This window comes from Entelurus aequoreus, linkage group LG27 (genome assembly GCF_033978785.1).
Source record: "Entelurus aequoreus isolate RoL-2023_Sb linkage group LG27, RoL_Eaeq_v1.1, whole genome shotgun sequence".
Taxonomy (NCBI): Eukaryota; Metazoa; Chordata; class Actinopteri; order Syngnathiformes; family Syngnathidae; genus Entelurus; species Entelurus aequoreus.
The window spans coordinates 39,260,544-39,282,144 of NC_084757.1; the positions used below are offsets into that span (position 1 = coordinate 39,260,544).

At 43.3% G+C, this 21,601-nt stretch overlaps 1 protein-coding gene and 2 long non-coding RNA genes across 3 annotated transcripts in view; 2 read left to right on the plus strand and 1 right to left on the minus strand.

Moving 5' to 3' along the window:
- The window catches only part of ephx4 (epoxide hydrolase 4), a 35,659-nt gene extending 22,852 nt beyond the window's left edge, over window positions 1–12,807 (plus strand). The window contains exons 6-7 of the mRNA XM_062038679.1: window positions 8,429–8,577; window positions 12,402–12,807. Coding sequence (XP_061894663.1) covers window positions 8,429–8,577; window positions 12,402–12,642 — 390 coding nt within the window. The 3' untranslated portion in view covers window positions 12,643–12,807. The remainder of the gene's footprint in view (window positions 1–8,428; window positions 8,578–12,401) is intronic.
- Window positions 1,807–3,726, plus strand: LOC133644299 (uncharacterized). The gene is made up of 3 exons (XR_009824750.1): window positions 1,807–3,134; window positions 3,219–3,301; window positions 3,530–3,726. It is a non-coding gene; the product is annotated as an uncharacterized LOC133644299 (long non-coding RNA).
- LOC133644300 (uncharacterized) lies at window positions 12,642–14,679 on the minus strand. The gene is made up of 3 exons (XR_009824751.1): window positions 14,564–14,679; window positions 14,191–14,487; window positions 12,642–12,838 (listed from the first exon to the last, which is right to left on the minus strand). It is a non-coding gene; the product is annotated as an uncharacterized LOC133644300 (long non-coding RNA).
- Window positions 14,680–21,601: the final 6,922 nt, after the last annotated feature.

Here is a 21,601-nt window from a genome sequence, read left to right on the forward strand (position 1 = left end):
CATTTCGGGCGTGGAGACACAGAAACAAGTCGTTTAAAGTAAAAGGTAAGCACATCTTACATGTTATTGACTATCATTTGTAGAAGATTCATGTGTTTATGAGCAAGTTAAGCCAAAAAATTAGCAGCGAAGCTAACCTTTTCCAACGGGTGCATTTAATTAAGAACATGAGCCTTGCTCAAAAAAAAGTTTGTGAATCACTTTGTGTTTTTATTTTGTCAAAGTAGCTTTTTTGTTTATAGTCAAAGTAGCTCTAATGTAATGCTAATTGGTTGTCTATGAGGACTTTAAGAAGTTATATGTATAGTTATGATGGACATTGGAGATTAAGGACATTTTTAAAAACCTCACATTGATTTTGTTTCACACGTTTTAGATGAAAGACAGATGTACAGTAGACCACATGGACTTGGACATAACACCCGATGTCACTGGAACAGAGGAATGCTGCTCAAGTCAGGAAACGATTGACACTGTAGTTGTTTGTGCTCCCATTACAAAACACGGAAAAACAGTTTACAACAAAAGACATTATTGCTTGTATTGCAGTAAGCTTTATGCCAAGATGGCACCACATCTACAAAACTCACACAAAAACAGATTGGAAGTAGCCACAGCTCTTAGCTTTCCAACAAGTTCCATGGAGAGAAGGACACAGCTAGACTATATTCCTAATAAAGGGAACTATGCTGCTATTATGGAGTCAGGAAAAGGTGAACTAGTGCCATTCAAACCACCACCTAAAGAACTAGGAACTAGGTGAACTAGTGCCATTCAAACCACCACCTAAAGAACTAGGAACTAGGTGAACTAGTGCCATTCAAACCACCACCTAAAGAACTAGGAACTAGGTGAACTAGTGCCATTCAAACCACCACCTAAAGAACTAGGAACTAGGTGAACTAGTGCCATTCAAACCACCACCTAAAGAACTAGGTGAACTAGTGCCATTCAAACCACCACCTAAAGAACTAGGTGAACTAGTGCCATTCAAACCACCACCTAAAGAACTAGGAACTAGGTGAACTAGTGCCATTCAAACCACCACCTAAAGAACTAGGAACTAGGTGAACTAGTGCCATTCAAACCACCACCTAAAGAACTAGGAACTAGGTGAACTAGTGCCATTCAAACCACCACCTAAAGAACTAGGAACTAGGTGAACTAGTGCCATTCAAACCACCACCTAAAGAACTAGGAACTAGGTGATCTAGTGCCATTCAAACCACCACCTAAAGAACTAGGAACTAGGTGAACTAGTGCCATTCAAACCACCACCTAAAGAACTAGGAACTAGGTGAACTAGTGCCATTCAAACCACCACCTAAAGAACTAGGTGAACTAGTGCCATTCAAACCACCACCTAAAGAACTAGGTGAACTAGTGCCATTCAAACCACCACCTAAAGAACTAGGAACTAGGTGAACTAGTGCCATTCAAACCACCACCTAAAGAACTAGGAACTAGGTGAACTAGTGCCATTCAAACCACCACCTAAAGAACTAGGTGAACTAGTGCCATTCAAACCACCACCTAAAGAACTAGGTGAACTAGTGCCATTCAAACCACCACCTAAAGAACTAGGTGAACTAGTGCCATTCAAACCACCACCTAAAGAACTAGGAACTAGGTGAACTAGTGCCATTCAAACCACCACCTAAAGAACTAGGAACTAGGTGAACTAGTGCCATTCAAACCACCACCTAAAGAACTAGGAACTAGGTGAACTAGTGCCATTCAAACCACCACCTAAAGAACTAGGAACTAGGTGAACTAGTGCCATTCAAACCACCACCTAAAGAACTAGGTGAACTAGTGCCATTCAAACCACCACCTAATGAAGCTAAAGGAAATGATTGTATGCACTGTGCACATTGCCAAGGACTGTCTACCAGAAAGGTACTGTGGACACACATGCCAAGTTGTCGCCTCAAACCTGCATCAGTCACCTGAAAACCAGGAAAGAACCGTGTCCAGTCCATGTGCACTTATACTGGGCCTGTGCCTTCAAGTGTATCCAAACCAGTGTGGGGAGTAATAAGTGCAATGATTCCTGATCCAATCACAGAAATAATAAAAGATGACCATGTCATCACAGATGTTGGGCAGCACCTGTTCAACAAAATTGGTATGTCAGCAAAAAATCAACAATGTGTCAGAGAGAAGATGCGGGAACTCGCAAGACTGACTCATAATGCCAGGAGAGTAACTACCTTGGAAAAAATGGAGGATTTTGTGGATCCTAAGAACTACTTGGAGATGTGAAATGTACTCGTGGCTATGATAGTGACACTAACACATTCTGCATTCCATCACTGGCAAATAAACTTGGGAATTCCCTGGTTGAAGTCAGCAAACTCTTGAAAGCACAAGCTTTGATAAACAACAATGAAGAGCTGGTCAGGAATGCCACTCAGGTCCAAGATGTCCACCGTGAGAAGTGGAAGGAGTTGATCTCTGCAACACAGATCCTCTTCTCTAACAGACCAAGAGAAGGAGAGCTAGCAGCCATGACCTTGTTGGCCTTTTTGTCCAGAGACACAACTGATCCCCCTGAAGATGTGGACTGGGCTCTCTCTGAAGTGGAAAACAAACTCTGCAGACATTTTTCAAGGATTGTCTTCAGGGGAAAACCAGGCAGACCTGTTCCTATTCTCCTGACTCCAAAAATGCTGTGTGCATTAGAACTTCTCATGAAACTTGTGGGGTTCTCAAAGACAACACTTAGCTGTTTGCAAGACCCGCATCGATGACACATTTCCGTGGTTCAGACTGCATACGAGAGAGACTATGCAAAAGCATGTCTAAACATGACAGACACAGACATGGACAACTTTCTTGGCCATGATATTAGAATCCATGGTGAGTTCTATAGACTTCCTGAAAAGACACTGCAGCTGGCAAAAATCATCAAAGTTTTGATGGCACTGGAGCAAGGTGGATTATCTGAGTTCCATGGAAAGAACTTGGATGAAATGACAATTGGTCCAAAAGGTAAGTTGTCATCTTTGTTGTTTGTTTGCTTTGAAGTCAATTCTAAGCTTAACATGTTATGTCTCCCACAGAATGTGTTGTGCAAACTGAAGAGGAAGATCTCACCAGAGAGGAAGAACACTATCCATGTCCTGACAATGGTATGTTATGTCAATACTCATTTTTGTGCTTTATTAAAGGTGCCCTATGGTAAACATGACACTGAATGTTTATTACATTGAAAGCACAACAGAGGTGGCCTGATGCCGCCCCCCAAGACACTTTGAAAAGACATCACGACATCGTGCAGTAAGACATTCTTCCAATGGTATGTTGGCATCTTTCTTCTTTCCTTTGTCTATCATTTGTTTGTTCATTGAAGAAGAACAACCATGATAAACATTCTGAATGTATTCATCCATCTGTTCATTCATTCTCAAAATAATCTTACTCATCTCATCATATGAAATATAACAATTCAACTCAACTCAATGTATAACTTCATTTCTTAATCTTCTTTTATTGTCATACACATATTTTGTATGGTCACTTTCAGGTAAAGCTGCCCTGGACACAGAAAGAGGTGAAGGCTGTGGAGAAGCACATGAAGCCATGCATCCCTTCTGGTATTGTACCAGGAAAGCAGAAGCACATGAAGCCATTCATCCCTTCTGGTATTGTACCAGGAAAGCAGAAGCACATGAAGCCATTCATCCCTTCTGGTATTGTACCAGGAAAGCAGAAGCACATGAAGCCATGCATCCCTTCTGGTATTGTACCAGGAAAGCAGAAGCACATGAAGCCATGCATCCCTTCTGGTATTGTACCAGGAAAGCAGAAGCACATGAAGCCATGCATCCCTTCTGGTATTGTACCAGGAAAGCAGAAGCACGTGAAGCCATGCATCCCTTCTGGTATTGTACCAGGAAAGCAGAAGCACATGAAGCCATGCATCCCTTCTGGTATTGTACCAGGAAAGCAGAAGCACGTGAAGCCATGCATCCCTTCTGGTATTGTACCAGGAAAGCAGAAGCACATGAAGCCATGCATCCCTTCTGGTATTGTACCAGGAAAGCAGAAGCACGTGAAGCCATGCATCCCTTCTGGTATTGTACCAGGAAAGCAGAAGCACATGAAGCCATGCATCCCTTCTGGTATTGTACCAGGAAAGCAGAAGCACATGAAGCCATGCATCCCTTCTGGTATTGTACCAGGAAAGCAGAAGCACGTGAAGCCATGCATCCCTTCTGGTATTGTACCAGGAAAGCAGAAGCACGTGAAGCCATGCATCCCTTCTGGTATTGTACCAGGAAAGCAGAAGCACGTGAAGCCATGCATCCCTTCTGGTATTGTACCAGGAAAGCAGAAGCACGTGAAGCCATGCATCCCTTCTGGTATTGTACCAGGAAAGAGTGACTGTTTAAAATGTAGGAGGGCCGAACCGGAAGCTCTCCAAAAGCGGGAATGGCAAGCATTGAGGTTGTATGTGTACAACCGCATTACGGCCTATAAAAGGAGATTGCAGGTAAAATAGTAGATTAAGAGATAATCAGCAAGACTGGTTAAGTAGAACAGGTTTTTTTTAATGTTATTTATGTTCAATGTTGTTCAAAATAAAGAGTAAAAATTAAAGTTTAAATGAGTTTTCTTGAAAAGTGAAACATGTTATCCTGGCATTAATAGTACTATAATTCTGTATGGTATCCATCCTTATATTTAATAATGTTATCCTGGCATTAATAGTACTATAATTCTGTATGGTATCAACCTTAGTTAAAACTCATATATTTAATAATGTTATCCTGGCATTAATAGTACTATAATTCTGTATGGTATCCATCCTTAGTTAAAACTCATATATTTAATCATGTTATCCTGGCATTAATAGTACTATAATTCTGTATGGTATCCATCCTTAGTTCAAACTCATATATTTAATAATGTTATCCTGGCATTAATAGTACTATAATTCTGTATGGTATCCATCCTTAGTTCAAACTCATATATTTAATCATGTTATCCTGGCATTAATAGTACTATAATTCTGTATGGTATCCATCCTTAGTTCAAACTCATATATTTAATAATGTTATCCTGGCATTAATAGTACTATAATTCTGTATGGTATCCATCCTTAGTTCAAACTCATATATTTAATCATGTTATCCTGGCATTAATAGTACTATAATTCTGTATGGTATCAACCTTAGTTAAAACTCATATATTTAATAATGTTATCCTGGCATTAATAGTACTATAATTCTGTATGGTATCCATCCTTAGTTCAAACTCATATATTTAATCATGTTATCCTGGCATTAATAGTACTATAATTCTGTGTGGTATCCATCCTTAGTTCAAACTCATATATTTTTCCCTTGTCTCCCAAGTGATGATGAAAAACCTGGTGCCCATTCCAAATGATAACCTGTGTGTGTGTGTGTGTGTGTGTGTGTGTGTGTGTGTGTGTGTGTGTGTGTGTGTGTGTGTGTGTGTGTGTGTGTGTGTGTGTGTGTGTGTGTGTGTGTGTGTGTGTGTGTGTGTGTGTGTGTGTGTGTGTGTGTGTGTGTGTGTGTGTGTGTGTGTGTGTGTGTGTGTGTGTGTGTGTGTGTGTGTGTGTGTGTGTGTGTGCAGCTCAGTCAAGTCAAGCAGCTGAGATGAACATTTAAGATTGAAGAAGTTTTGAAGCTGTATGAGGACAATAGTTGATGAAATGATATCAATAAGAATAAAACAAATACCTTCTTTGTGGGAAGAAAGTGAAAGTATGGCAGCAAGGTTGGTTGCATGAACAAAGACACTCGCTGGTAACCTAGCAACGCAGAAAGTGATCAGTGGGAGTGACACGCCAACAGCCTAAATACGAGCGTAAAAAGCTAGCATGCTTAAAGTTAGCATTTGTGGGAAAAAAACAAAAATGAGACCCTAAATTGTACACCCGCTAAATTAGCTAACAAAAAAAGCTAGCATGCTTACAGTTAGCATTTGTGAAAAAAAAGTCAAATATGACACTACAGTGTTCACCTGCTAAATTAGCTAACAAAAAAGAAGAGGCTAGCATGCTAACAGTTAGCATTAGAATCAGAATAGTTTTATTGCCATTGTTTGAGAGCGGGTTCCCAAACTAGGAATGTTTCTTGGTGCAACACAAAACACACATAACACATATTTGGTAATAAAAGAGCTGTAACTGAGCTATGAGATGTTGTTCTAGACTTAGCAGGAATTGAAGGAGCTGCTGTTAGGAGTTATTGTTCATGTGCCTGATGGCCGAGGGGGAAAAACTGTTGAGGTGGCGGGAGGTGTGGGTCTGGATGGAGCGTAGTCTCCTGCCTGAGGGGAGAGGGGAGAATAGTGTGTGTCCAGGGTGAGAAGAGTCAGCTGTGATCCCACCCACACGCCTCCTGGTCCTGGAGGAGAACAAGTCCTGGAGGGATGGGAGCTTGCAGCCAATCACCTTCTCAGCAGCACGTACCATGCGCTGCAGTCTATTCTTATCCTGGACTGTGGCGCCGGGGAACCACACTGTGATGGAGGAGGTCAGGATGGACTCTATGATGGCTGAGTAGAACTGCACCAGCATCTCGGTCGGCACCTTAAGTTTCCTCAGCTGCCGCAGGAAGTACATCCTCTGCTGGGCCTTCTTGATGAGGGAGCTGATGGTCGGCTCCCACTTGAGGTCCTGGGTGATGGTGGTGCCCAAGAAACGGAAGGAGTCCACAATGGGGACGGGGGTGGGAGAGTCAATCAGGGTGAGGGGGGATGTTGGGGCTGTGACTTTCTTGAAGTCCATGATCATTTCCACTGTTTTCTGGGCGTTCAGCTCCAGGTTGTTGAGGCTGCACCAGGACGCCAGCCGGTCCACCTCTCTCCTGTAGGCGGTCTCATCGCCATCCGAGATGAGCCCGATGAGGGTAGTGTCATCCACAAACTTGAGCAGTTTTACGGATTGGTGACTGGAGGTGCAGCAGTTTGTATACAGGGAGAAGAGCCAGGGGGAGAGTACACAGCCCTGAGGAGTACCAGTGTTTGTGGTTCCACTGTCCGAGACAATCTTCCCCAGCCGTACGTGCTGTCTTTGGTCTGTCAGGAAGTCATTGATCCAACTGCAGAGGGAGTCGGGCACGCTGAGCTGGTAGAGCTTGTCTCGTAGCAGTCCAGGGAGGATGGTGTTGAAGGCAGAGCTGAAGTCCACAAACAGGATCCTAGCATAGGTTCCTGGGGAGTCCAGATGCTCCAGGATGAAGTGGAGGGCCAGGTTCACTGCATCATCCACAGACCTGTTGGCTCTGTAGGCAAACTGCAGTGGGTCCAGGAGGGGGGCGGTGATGTCCTTGAGGTGGCAAGGACCAAGCGCTCAAAGGACTTCATGACCACAGACGTCAGCGCAACCGGCCTGTAGTCATTAAGTCCTGTGATCCGTGCTTTCTTGGGGACAGGGACAATGGTAGAGGTCTTAAAGCAGGACGGCACGCGGCATAGCTCCAGAGAGGTGTTAAAAATGTCAGTGAAGACAGGAGCCAGCTGATCCGCGCAGTGTCTGAGAGTGGAGGGGGAGACACCATCCGGCCCGGGGGCCTTCCGCGTATTCAGCTTCAAGAACTGCCGGCGTACATCCTCTTCTCGGATGGAGAGGGCCTTTAAAGTCCTATGATGTTCTTGGAGTCCTGTGATGTCCTTGGAGTCCTTTAAATCCTTTAATGAAGTGCTGGCGTTGGTGGGAAAAATCTAAATATATGACACAGGTGTACACCTGCTAAAAAAGCTGGCATGCTAACGCGGAAGTGGTAGCTGCTTGCATCAGCTTTGCTCTCCTTTCATGTTTTCATCTGCTTTATTTTGGTGGACTTTTTCTACCTGTGCTACAACTACATCAATTAGCATGCTAACAGGTATCATTAGTTTAGTACAACATATTTGATGCTAAGTTGTGTACCTGTGCTACAACTACATCAATTAGCATGCTAACAGGTATCATTAGTCTAGTACAACATATTTGATGCTAAGGTGTGTACCTGTGCTACAACTACATCAATTAGCATGCTAACAGGTATCATTAGTCTAGTACAACATATTTGATGCTAAGGTGTGTACCTGTGCTACAACTACATCAATTAGCATGCTAACAGGTATCATTAGTCTAGTACAACATATTTGTACAACTACATCAATTAGCATGCTAACAGGTATCATTAGTCTAGTACAACATATTTGATGCTAAGGTGTGTACCTGCAAAAAAGCCAGCATGCTAACAGTAGAATGCTAACAATTGTGCTGTGGGCCGCACTTTTCTAGCCCTTCCACTTCCTGCTGGTGTCGCAATACTTGTGTCAATTCCAAATAGGATGACATATGGCGGTGAGGCAGCAGGAAGTCACCGCCAAGTCCACTTCCTGTCCCACAATGACGTCGCTGACTCAGCGCTATGTTGTTGTTGTTGTTTTCCTCCCGCAGGCCCTCAAGGTTCTCTTCACCAGCCGCAGCAGCGGAATGTGCCGGAAGGGAAAGTATCTGACGGGGGAGGAGCTTGAAGCGTACCTGTACACGCTCTCTCAGCCCGGAGCTCTGACCGCCGCTCTCAACTACTACAGGAACGTTTTCAGGTATATACTCCATTCTACAAACCCGTTTCCATATGAGTTGGTAAATGGTGTTAGATGTAAATATAAACAGAATACAATGATTTGCAAATCCTTTTCAAGCCATATTCAGTTGAATATGCTACAAAGACAACATATTTCATGTTCAAACTCATCAACTTTATGGTTTGGGGGATCGCCAATGACAATCAGAATAATAATCATTTTATAAATCCCTTTGATAAACTCCTCTAGCTTAAATGCTAACATAAAAACAAGAGACATTAATGTCTTTCCAAATTAAGAAAGGACATACCCTTCCTAATCTAAACTTGTATAAACACCTTAAGTGTCTTTACAACTATGATATATGTCATTGTGTGCATTAAACATAGAAGATGTGCTCTCTTAGCACACTGAGGAGTACCAGTGTTTTTACGCTGCGTTCAAGGACTGCTGAACAGAGTGGGACACCACAACGCCCCCCAGAAATTATTATTTTAAAAATTGTTACGCACTTTTCCTTAAAATAAATCTGAAAGTGCTGTTTGTGTTGGCCCCTACTAGCATACATGGTGTCACAGTCACTAGGGGTCCCTGATACGCCTGTTTATGTTGGCCCCTACTAGCATACGTGGTGTCACAGTCACTAGGGGTCCCTGATACGCCTGTTTATGTTGGCCCCTACTAGCATACATGGTGTCACAGTCACTAGGGGTCCCTGATACGCCTGTTTATGTTGGCCCCTACTAGCATATATGGTGTCACAGTCACTAGGGGTCCCTGATACGCCTGTTTATGTTGGCCCCTACTAGCATACATGGTGTCACAGTCACTAGGGGTCCCTGATACGCCTGTTTATGTTGGCCCCTACTAGCATATATGGTGTCACAGTCACTAGGGGACCATGATACGCCTGTTTATGTTGGCCCCTACTAGCATACATGGTGTCACAGTCACTAGGGGTCCCTGATACGCCTGTTTATGTTGGCCCCTACTAGCATACATGGTGTCAGTCACTAGGGGTCCCTGATACGCCTGTTTATGTTGGCCCCTACTAGCATATATGGTGTCACAGTCACTAGGGGTCCCTGATACGCCTGTTTATGTTGGCCCCTACTAGCATACGTGGTGTCACAGTCACTAGGGGTCCCTGATACGCCTGTTTATGTTGGCCCCTACTAGCGTACGTGGTGTCACAGTCACTAGGGGTCCCTGATACGCCTGTTTATGTTGGCCCCTACTAGCATACGTGGTGTCACAGTCACTAGGGGACCATGATACGCCTGTTTATGTTGGCCCCTACTAGCATACATGGTGTCACAGTCACTAGGGGTCCCTGATACGCCTGTTTATGTTGGCCCCTACTAGCATACGTGGTGTCACAGTCACTAGGGGACCCTGATACGCCTGTTTATGTTGGCCCCTACTAGCATACGTGGTGTCACAGTCACTAGGGGACCCTGATACGCCTGTTTATGTTGGCCCCTACTAGCATACGTGGTGTCACAGTCACTAGGGGTCCCTGATACGCCTGTTTATGTTGGCCCCTACTAGCGTACGTGGTGTCACAGTCACTAGGGGTCCCTGATACGCCTGTTTATGTTGGCCCCTACTAGCGTACGTGGTGTCACAGTCACTAGGGGACCCTGATACGCCTGTTTATGTTGGCCCCTACTAGCGTATATGGTGTCACAGTCACTAGGGGTCCCTGATACGCCTGTTTATGTTGGCCCCTACTAGCATACGTGGTGTCACAGTCACTAGGGGTCCCTGATACGCCTGTTTATGTTGGCCCCTACTAGCGTACGTGGTGTCACAGTCATTAGGGGTCCCTGATACGCCTGTTTATGTTGGCCCCTACTAGCGTATATGGTGTCACAGTCACTAGGGGTCCCTGATACGCCTGTTTATGTTGGCCCCTACTAGCATACGTGGTGTCACAGTCATTAGGGGTCCCTGATACGCCTGTTTATGTTGGCCCCTACTAGCGTACGTGGTGTCACAGTCATTAGGGGTCCCTGATACGCCTGTTTATGTTGGCCCCTACTAGCATACGTGGTGTCACAGTCACTAGGGGTCCCTGATACGCCTGTTTATGTTGGCCCCTACTAGCGTACGTGGTGTCACAGTCACTAGGGGTCCCTGATACGCCTGTTTATGTTGGCCCCTACTAGCATACATGGTGTCACAGTCACTAGGGGTCCCTGATACGCCTGTTTATGTTGGCCCCTACTAGCATACATGGTGTCACAGTCACTAGGGGTCCCTGATACGCCTGTTTATGTTGGCCCCTACTAGCATACATGGTGTCACAGTCACTAGGGGTCCCTGATACGCCTGTTTATGTTGGCCCCTACTAGCATACATGGTGTCACAGTCACTAGGGGACCCTGATACGCCTGTTTATGTTGGCCCCTACTAGCGTACGTGGTGTCACAGTCACTAGGGGTCCCTGATACGCCTGTTTATGTTGGCCCCTACTAGCATACGTGGTGTCACAGTCACTAGGGGACCATGATACGCCTGTTTATGTTGGCCCCTACTAGCATACATGGTGTCACAGTCACTAGGGGTCCCTGATACGCCTGTTTATGTTGGCCCCTACTAGCATACGTGGTGTCACAGTCACTAGGGGACCCTGATACGCCTGTTTATGTTGGCCCCTACTAGCATACGTGGTGTCACAGTCACTAGGGGACCCTGATACGCCTGTTTATGTTGGCCCCTACTAGCATACGTGGTGTCACAGTCACTAGGGGTCCCTGATACGCCTGTTTATGTTGGCCCCTACTAGCGTACGTGGTGTCACAGTCACTAGGGGTCCCTGATACGCCTGTTTATGTTGGCCCCTACTAGCGTACGTGGTGTCACAGTCACTAGGGGACCCTGATACGCCTGTTTATGTTGGCCCCTACTAGCGTATATGGTGTCACAGTCACTAGGGGTCCCTGATACGCCTGTTTATGTTGGCCCCTACTAGCATACGTGGTGTCACAGTCACTAGGGGTCCCTGATACGCCTGTTTATGTTGGCCCCTACTAGCGTACGTGGTGTCACAGTCATTAGGGGTCCCTGATACGCCTGTTTATGTTGGCCCCTACTAGCGTATATGGTGTCACAGTCACTAGGGGTCCCTGATACGCCTGTTTATGTTGGCCCCTACTAGCATACGTGGTGTCACAGTCATTAGGGGTCCCTGATACGCCTGTTTATGTTGGCCCCTACTAGCGTACGTGGTGTCACAGTCATTAGGGGTCCCTGATACGCCTGTTTATGTTGGCCCCTACTAGCATACGTGGTGTCACAGTCACTAGGGGTCCCTGATACGCCTGTTTATGTTGGCCCCTACTAGCGTACGTGGTGTCACAGTCACTAGGGGTCCCTGATACGCCTGTTTATGTTGGCCCCTACTAGCATACATGGTGTCACAGTCACTAGGGGTCCCTGATACGCCTGTTTATGTTGGCCCCTACTAGCATACATGGTGTCACAGTCACTAGGGGTCCCTGATACGCCTGTTTATGTTGGCCCCTACTAGCATACATGGTGTCACAGTCACTAGGGGACCCTGATACGCCTGTTTATGTTGGCCCCTACTAGCGTACGTGGTGTCACAGTCACTAGGGGTCCCTGATACGCCTGTTTATGTTGGCCCCTACTAGCGTACGTGGTGTCACAGTCACTAGGGGTCCCTGATACGCCTGTTTATGTTGGCCCCTACTAGCGTACGTGGTGTCACAGTCACTAGGGGTCCCTGATACGCCTGTTTATGTTGGCCCCTACTAGCATACGTGGTGTCACAGTCACTAGGGGTCCCTGAGACATGTTTTTTGCTTGTGTTGCAGCTCTCTCCCGCTGAGACGGCGCCACGTTCGATCCCCGGTGCTGCTGCTGTGGGGCGAGCGGGACGCCTTCCTGGAGCAGGAAATGGCGGAGTCGTGTCGCCTGTACATCAGGAACCACTTCCGGCTGAACGTGATTTCCGGGGCGAGCCACTGGCTGCAGCAGGACCAGCCCGACATCGTCAACACGCTCATGTGGACTTTCCTCAAGGAGGGCGAGGGCCGCAAGGGCCACAGGAACTGAGGTGGCGGGATCCAAGCACACTTCGGACACGGTGAACGCTTCCATTTTTGATCACTTCTCACTTCCTGTCTCACCAGGCCACGCCCCCTTTATCAGGTGTTTTCTTTCACTGTTTTCTATCTCCCTCACTTGCAAGTAGAACATTTTGATTTTTATAAATAAACACACTTGATGTTTGACAATCTTTCCTCTTTCTCTGCGAAGGAATCACAACCAACACCACATGTTAGAAGTTATAAATAAGATTGATTAAAACAAACATGCAAATAGAAGTTATAAATAAAATTGATTAAAACAAACATGCAAATAGATGTGAAGTTATAAATAAGATTGATTAAAACAAACATACAAATAGATGTTATAAATAAGATTGATTAAAACAAACATACAAATAGATGTTATAAATAAGATTGATTAAAAAAACATGCAAATAGAAGTTATAAATAAAATTGATTAAAACAAACATGCAAATAGACGGGAAGTTATAAATAAGATTGATTAAAACAAACATGCAAATAGACGTGAAGTTATAAATAGGACTGTTTGAAAGAGTTGTAGTAAAGTGGAAACATGCCCATATAAGGAGTTGTGGTGTCATGTCTGCTCCTGCTATTTCATCCTCAGTTTGAATCCACACTTTGTAAAAATATTACTACAAAAAGAGCAAAAAGGTGCATTGTGACATGAACAAAGTTGCAATGTTGACTCTCATAACACAAAGCTGCCATTGCTCAGAGAATATATATTATATCATATAATATATTATACATGTTTATGATATGGGGGGCTTTTGATCCCTGAGACCTTTAGTGGGATGTTTTGTCTTTTTAAATGTCATTGTCCAAAAAATAATAATGAATCAAAATGAATGATTGACCTATTGAAGGCTCCAATGACTTCACATCAAATATTATACTTTCAACATTTTCTGGAGGGAGATATTGCATATTTTGTGTTTATCTTATTAAAACGTGTTTTGACAGAAGGGACATCAAATGTAACAAATAATGAACTACAGTATATGTCAATGGATACATCTGATGATGATCTATAGATATTGAAGGGTTGACAGTAAAAAATATAAAATAATATATAACTTATTTTGAACACTAATGACTGAAAACCTGTTTAGATCTCCTAGACCTTTTAAATCTGATGTATTTTTATTAAACTGTCATTGTCCAAAAAATAATAATAAATCAAAAGCAATGTTTTCAATTATTGACCTATTTAAGGCTGAACATTGTTTTGGGGAAAATATTGCATATTAAGTCTTTTTGCCATATATATATATATATATATATATATATATATATATATATATATATATATATATATATATATATATATATATTAGGGATGTCCGATGATGGCTTTTTGCCGATATTCCGATATTGTCCAACTCTGAATTACCGATACCGACATCAACCGATACCGATATCAACCGATATATACAGTGGTGGAATTAACACATTATTATGCCTAACTTGGACAACCAGGTATGGTGAAGATAAGGTCCTTTTTTAAAAAAAAAGATATTTTTCTTACATTTCCGTCACTGGTCTTTGTTTGTCCATGGACGTCATGCGAGGTGCTTCCACCTTCCCGCTGTAATCTGGGGTGTGATCCACTTAGGAGCTCATCCTACCTGGATCCACCTCGTCAGCAGGCCACGTCCACCTTGTCCAGCTAGCATGACCAGGACCTACAAGTCCACCGCTTGGATCCAAGACCTCAGCGGGGCCACAAATTTCAGAGCACGTGGGTTACAAAAAAGGTTTAAGCTGCAGTTCCCCAGCAGTCCTGTAGGTGGTGGTAGTGCACCCTGGGTGTACTTCCACATCTCTAGAAAGAGCCAGAAGAGATACAAGTACACACTTGGTCGTTGTTGTGGTCTTTACCACATCAACTGAGGACTCACTGTGGGATTTCTGGGACAAGTCTGCATGCTTGGACCAGGATGTGCCGGGAGGCTTATGACCCTGGTCTCACTGGTGGGTTGTCCTCCTGCAGAGTCCAAAGGAGCCCAGGCGTGTCCCTCATGTGAGCGTAACGTGGGTGGACATCCAGCCAGGGCAGGGCACACACCCGTGGACTGCCACTGCAGCCTGAGGGCTCCATGACTTTGTGGCACGGCTCCATGACTTTGTGACACGGCTCCATGACTTTGTGGCACAGTCCTTTGTGACACGGCTCCATGACTTTGTGACACGGCTCCATGACTTTGTGGCACGCTCCTTTGTGACACGGCTCCATGACTTTGTGGCACGCTCCTTTGTGACACGGCTCCATGACTTTGTGGCACGCTCCTTTGTGACACGGCTCCATGACTTTGTGGCACGCTCCTTTGTGACACGGCTCCATGACTTTGTGACACGGTCCTTTGTGACACGGCACCATGACTTTGTGGCACGCTCCTTTGTGACACGGCTCCATGACTTTGTGGCACGCTCCTTTGTGACACGGCTCCATGACTTTGTGGCACGCTCCTTTGTGACACGGCTCCATGACTTTGTGGCACGCTCCTTTGTGACACGGCTCCATGACTTTGTGACACGGTCCTTTGTGACACGGCACCATGACTTTGTGGCACGCTCCTTTGTGACACGGCTCCATGACTTTGTGGCACGCTCCTTTGTGACACGGCTCCATGACTTTGTGGCACGCTCCTTTGTGACACGGCTCCATGACTTTGTGGCACGCTCCTTTGTGACACGGCACCATGACTTTGTGACACGGTCCTTGGCCACACTTGCTCCTTTTGCACTGCCATTAATCACTCGGGTGGAGCCATCCATTCCAGACTGATCAGTCCGGCATCAGGCATAAAACCTCATTGGAACCATATGCTCTGCTGTAGCCCCCTGCTGGGCGCAGGGAGTACTGCATGTGTCAGCAAGCTACTTTCAGCCTATTTAGGTGTTGTTTGGGGGTTAGCATGTTCTCCCCGTCACTGCGTGGGTTCTGCCTGGGGATAGGCCCCTCCCACCTCCAAAGACATGCACCTGGGGATAGGCCCCTCCCACCTCCAAAGACATGAACCTGGGGATAGGCCCCTCCCACCTCCAAAGACATGCACCTGGGGATAGGCCCCTCCCACCTCCAAAGACATGCACCTGGGGATAGGCCCCTCCCACCTCCAAAGACATGAACCTGGGGATAGGCCCCTCCCACCTCCAAAGACATGCACCTGGGGATAGGCCCCTCCCACCTCCAAAGACATGCACCTGGGGATAGGCCCCTCCCACCTCCAAAGACATGCACCTGGGGATAGGCCCCTCCCACCTCCAAAGACATGCACCTGGGCATAGGTTGATTGGCAACACTAAATGCTCCCTAGTGTGTGAATGTTGTCTGTCTATCTGTGTTGGCCCTGTGATGAGGTGGCGACTTGTCCAGGGTGTACCCCGCCTTCTGCCCGATTGTAGCTGAGATAGGCTCCAGCGCCCCCCGCGACCCCGAAGGGAATAAGCGGTAGAAAATGAAAAGCTTTGTCGGGCCGGAGGTGACCAGTTGTATAGGCGTGTGTTGGCCTTCCTGTCGGTTGCGCCTGACAAAGTGTTAATACACCAAGTATTGTACTTAATAAGCACCAGCTGTTCGATGGCAACATTGACTAATTTGAAGGTGTTGAAATGGCCATGTCAAATCACAAAATCAGTAGCATTTCAAGAAGTATATTAGCATCAGGCTAGCACGAGCGTACTTTTATTTACGTTGGAGTGTTGTTTTTTTCCTGCCAATTGCTTTGTTGGCATTGCTAAAAACATGCCAGACCACCTCAAAAACTGAATGGAATTTTACAGCCTTTTCGCCAAATAAAAGAATGTACGTGAACATAGATAATGTGGGATTTGTCGAATTAACTAGGAACAATAAAACACTGAGTGTTAAAAACATATCAACGTCTCAGGGTCTTTTCTAATAAAGAGAAAGATGAACACAAAGGAAAAAAAACAACCACAGATGTATATAATAATAATAATCATCTAATATAACATCACTTTATAATAATCATCTAATATAGCATCACTTTATAATAATCATCTAATATAACATCACTTTATAATAATCATCTAATATAACATCACTTTATAATAATCATCTAATATAACATCACTTCATAATAATCATCTAATATAACATCACTTTATAATAACCATCTAATATAACATCACTTTATAATAATCATCTAATATAACATCACTTTATAATAATCATCTAATATAACATCACTTTATAATAATCATCTAATATAACATCACTTTATAATAATCATCTAATATAACATCACTTTATAATAATCATCTAATATAACATCACTTTATAATAATCATCTAATATAACATCATTTTATAATAATCATCTAATATAACATCACTTTATAATAATCATCTAATACAACATCACTTTATAATAATCATCTAATATAACATCACTTTATAATAATCATCTAATATAACATCACTTTATAATAATCATCTAATATAACATCACTTTATAATAATCATCTAATATAACATCACTTTATAATAATCATCTAATATAACATCACTTTATAATAATCATCTAATATAACATCACTTTATAATAATCATCTAATATAACATCACTTTATAATAATCATCTAATATAACATCACTTTATAATAATCATCTAATATAACATCACTTTATAATAATCATCTAATATAACATCACTTTATAATAATCATCTAATATAACATCACTTTATAATAATCATCTAATATAACATCACTTTATAATAATCATCTAATATAACATCATTTTATAATAATCATCTAATATAACATCACTTTATAATAATCATCTAATATAACATCACTTTATAATAATCATCTAATATAACATCACTTTATAATAATCATCTAATATAACATCACTTTATAATAATCATCTAATACAACATCACTTTATAATAATCATCTAATATAACATCACTTTATAATAATCATCTAATATAACATCACTTTATAATAATCATCTAATATAACATCACTTTATAATAATCATCTAATATAACATCACTTTATAATAATCATCTAATATAACATCACTTTATAATAATCATCTAATATAACATCACTTTATAATAATCATCTAATATAACATCACTTTATAATAATCATCTAATATAACATCACTTTATAATAATCATCTAATACAACATCACTTTATAATAATCATCTAATATAACATCACTTTATAATAATCATCTAATATAACATCATTTTCCTGCAGAGCACAAGTTGGTTGTAGACACTCAGGTGTCAGGTAAACAAGCCCCGCCCACTCTGCCTCTGCTTGCAGCTGCTGTCACGTAGATTAGATTAGATTAGAAGTCACGTAGATTAGCGTACTAAGCTCAATGTCAGTCAAAAGCAGAGATTACAAGCACTGGAAGAGTCTCCGCAGTTGAAAAGCTCCACTATTTACAAAGAAGACTGCACATCCTATTGGAGGCTCCGCTTTAAAGAAAACATTTGGAGGCGTCTTGTCTTTTTGTATCCTCCTACGGTGTGAAGTGTAGCATGTTTAGCTATCCCTCGCCCTCCAGTGATAATGTTACTTGTAAGAAAAGTTGCTGGAAGCGATATCACGATGTGACTAGAGTATTATGTATCGCACCTCACATCCAGCAGTTATTAGTGACACAGCAGGAAACTAGCAACACTTTTATTGACTTGTTACTCTTTTTCATTAGCAGGATTATAAAAGGTCAACGTATGTGAATTATCTTAAGTTAATAATAACTTAACGAGTTAAAACTTAGTTGTGTTTGAGTAAATGTAGACTCTGGACACACAAGACTACACTGTTTCTATTTCACTTAAAACTTTTCTAATCATTGCATTTTTAGGCCCTGAAACATAAACACACCAGCAAAGTTACCCTATTCCGTTACACCCCCCATCCATGTTGTCATGTAAACACACCAGCAAAGTTACCCTATTTTGTTACACCCCCAACCATGTTGTCATGTAAACACACCACCAAAGTTACCCTATTTTGTTACACCCTCCATCCATGTTGTCACGTAAACACACCACTAAATGTACCCTATTTTGTTACACCCCCATCCATGTTGTCACGTAAACACCACCAAAGTTACCCTATTTTGTTACACCCCCATCCATGTTGTCACATAAACACACCACCAAAGTTACCCTATTTTGTTACACCCCCATCCATGTTGTCACGTAAACACACCACCAAAGTTACCCTATTTTGTTACACCCCCCATCCATGTTGTCACATAAACACACCACCAAAGTTACCCTATTTTGTTACACCCCCATCCATGTTGTCATGTAAACACACCACCAAAGTTACCCTATTTTGTTACACCCCCCATCCATGTTGTCACATAAACACACCACCAAAGTTACCCTATTTTGTTACACCCCCCATCCATGTTGTCACATAAACACACCACCAAAGTTACCCTATTTTGTTACACCCTCCATCCATGTTGTCACGTAAACACACCACTAAATGTACCCTATTTTGTTACACCCCCATCCATGTTGTCACGTAAACACCACCAAAGTTACCCTATTTTGTTACACCCCCATCCATGTTGTCACATAAACACACCACCAAAGTTACCCTATTTTGTTACACCCCCATCCATGTTGTCACGTAAACACACCACCAAAGTTACCCTATTTTGTTACACCCCCCATCCATGTTGTCACATAAACACACCACCAAAGTTACCCTATTTTGTTACACCCCCATCCATGTTGTCATGTAAACACACCACCAAAGTTACCCTATTTTGTTACACCCCCATCCATGTTGTCACATAAACACACACACGACATCATCAACTTGATGTTTGGCACACACATCAAGTTGATGATGTCGTGTGTGCCAAACATCAAGTTGATGATGTCGTGTGTGCCAAACATTAAGGTGATGATGTCGTGTCCACAGGAAGGAAAAGACAAGATGACCTAATCAGAGATGGCCTATAATTCCATTGTGACTAATTAGAGAGAGGCTGGTTTAGGATGTGGGCGTGCGAGTCCAGCCATACAATCTGGATCAGATCCAGCAGATCACTAAGATCCACTCAGAAAAAAGACTAAGTTTTCAGTGAGGATGAGTCAGTTAATCTATCAATAACAAGTTTAGACTCAGACTTCCTTTTGATTGTCATTGAAATGTGAACTTTACACACAGATAAGAACGACATGTCATTACATAAACTCATGCTAGTGCAGGACAAAAAAGCAATAAGGTGCATATATAAATAAATAAATATATATAAATATATATAAATATATATATAAAATAAATGTATATATATAAATAGACCAGCGCCCCCCGCGACCCCGAAGGGAATAAGCGGTAGAAAATGGATGGATGGATGGATATATAAATAAATAAATAGATTACTGTACAGATAAATATATTGCACTTTCTCACATGCGTCCACGTTTATGGATGTATGTTATATTGTCTTTTTTATTCCAGCCACTTCATCCATTTTGGGGGGACTTGAGGGGATCATTTAATTATGATGCGTTCAAGAGTCTTACGGCCTGTGGGAAGAAGCTGTTACACAACCTGGAGGTTCTGCTTCGGAGGCTGCGGAACCTCTTTCTAGAGTCCAGCAGTGAAAACAGTCCTTGGTGGGGGTGGGAGGAGTCTTTGCAGATTGGTGGGGGTGGGAGGAGTCTTTGCAGATTGGTGGGTGTGGGAGGAGTCTTTGCAGATTGGTGGGTGTGGGAGGAGTCTCTGCACATTTTCTGAGTCCTGGTCAGGCAGCGGCTTTTTGCCATGTCCTGGATAGGAGGAAGAGGAGTCCTGATCATCTTTTCCGCCGTCCTCACCACTCTCTGGAGAAGAAAGCTGAAGCAACGTAGGTTGCATGAACAAACACACTCGCTCTCACCCTCTTTTCCAATCACTAAAACTTCATCCTTTCACATAATTGGCCTACAAATATTTTTTGCAAACCAATAATTAGAATCTGCAAGAAATGTGCCGCTGGACATTGGCCATGTAATACTCATCCATACCACTAGGTGGTGTCCATGTAATGCTCCTCCATACCATTAGGTGGCGGCCATGTAATACTCCTCCATACCACTAGGTGGTGGCCATGTAATACTCCTCCATACCATTAGGTGGCGGCCATGTAATACTCCTCCATACCACTAGGTGGTGTCCATGTAATACTCCTCCATACCACTAGGTGGTGTCCATGTAATACTCCTCCATACCACTAGGTGGTGTCCATGTAATGCTCCTCCATACCATTAGGTGGCGGCCATGTAATACTCCTCCATACCACTAGGTGGTGGCCATGTAATACTCCTCCATACCATTAGGTGGCGGCCATGTAATACTCCTCCATACCACTAGGTGGTGTCCATGTAATACTCCTCCATACCACTAGGTGGTGTCCATGTAATACTCCTCCATACCATTAGGTGGCGGCCATGTAATACTCCTCCATACCACTAGGTGGTGGCCATGTAATACTCCTCCATACCATTAGGTGGCGGCCATGTAATACTCCTCCATACCACTAGGTGGTGTCCATGTAATACTCCTCCATACCACTAGGTGGTGTCCATGTAATACTCCTCCATACCACTAGGTGGTGTCCATGTAATACTCCTCCATACCACTAGGTGGTGTCCATGTAATGCTCCTCCATACCATTAGGTGGCGGCCATGTAATACTCCTCCATACCACTAGGTGGTGGCCATGTAATACTCCTCCATACCATTAGGTGGCGGCCATGTAATACTCCTCCATACCACTAGGTGGTGTCCATGTAATACTCCTCCATACCACTAGGTGGTGTCCATGTAATACTCCTCCATACCATTAGGTGGCGGCCATGTAATACTCCTCCATACCACTAGGTGGTGGCCATGTAATACTCCTCCATACCACTAGGTGGTGTCCATGTAATACT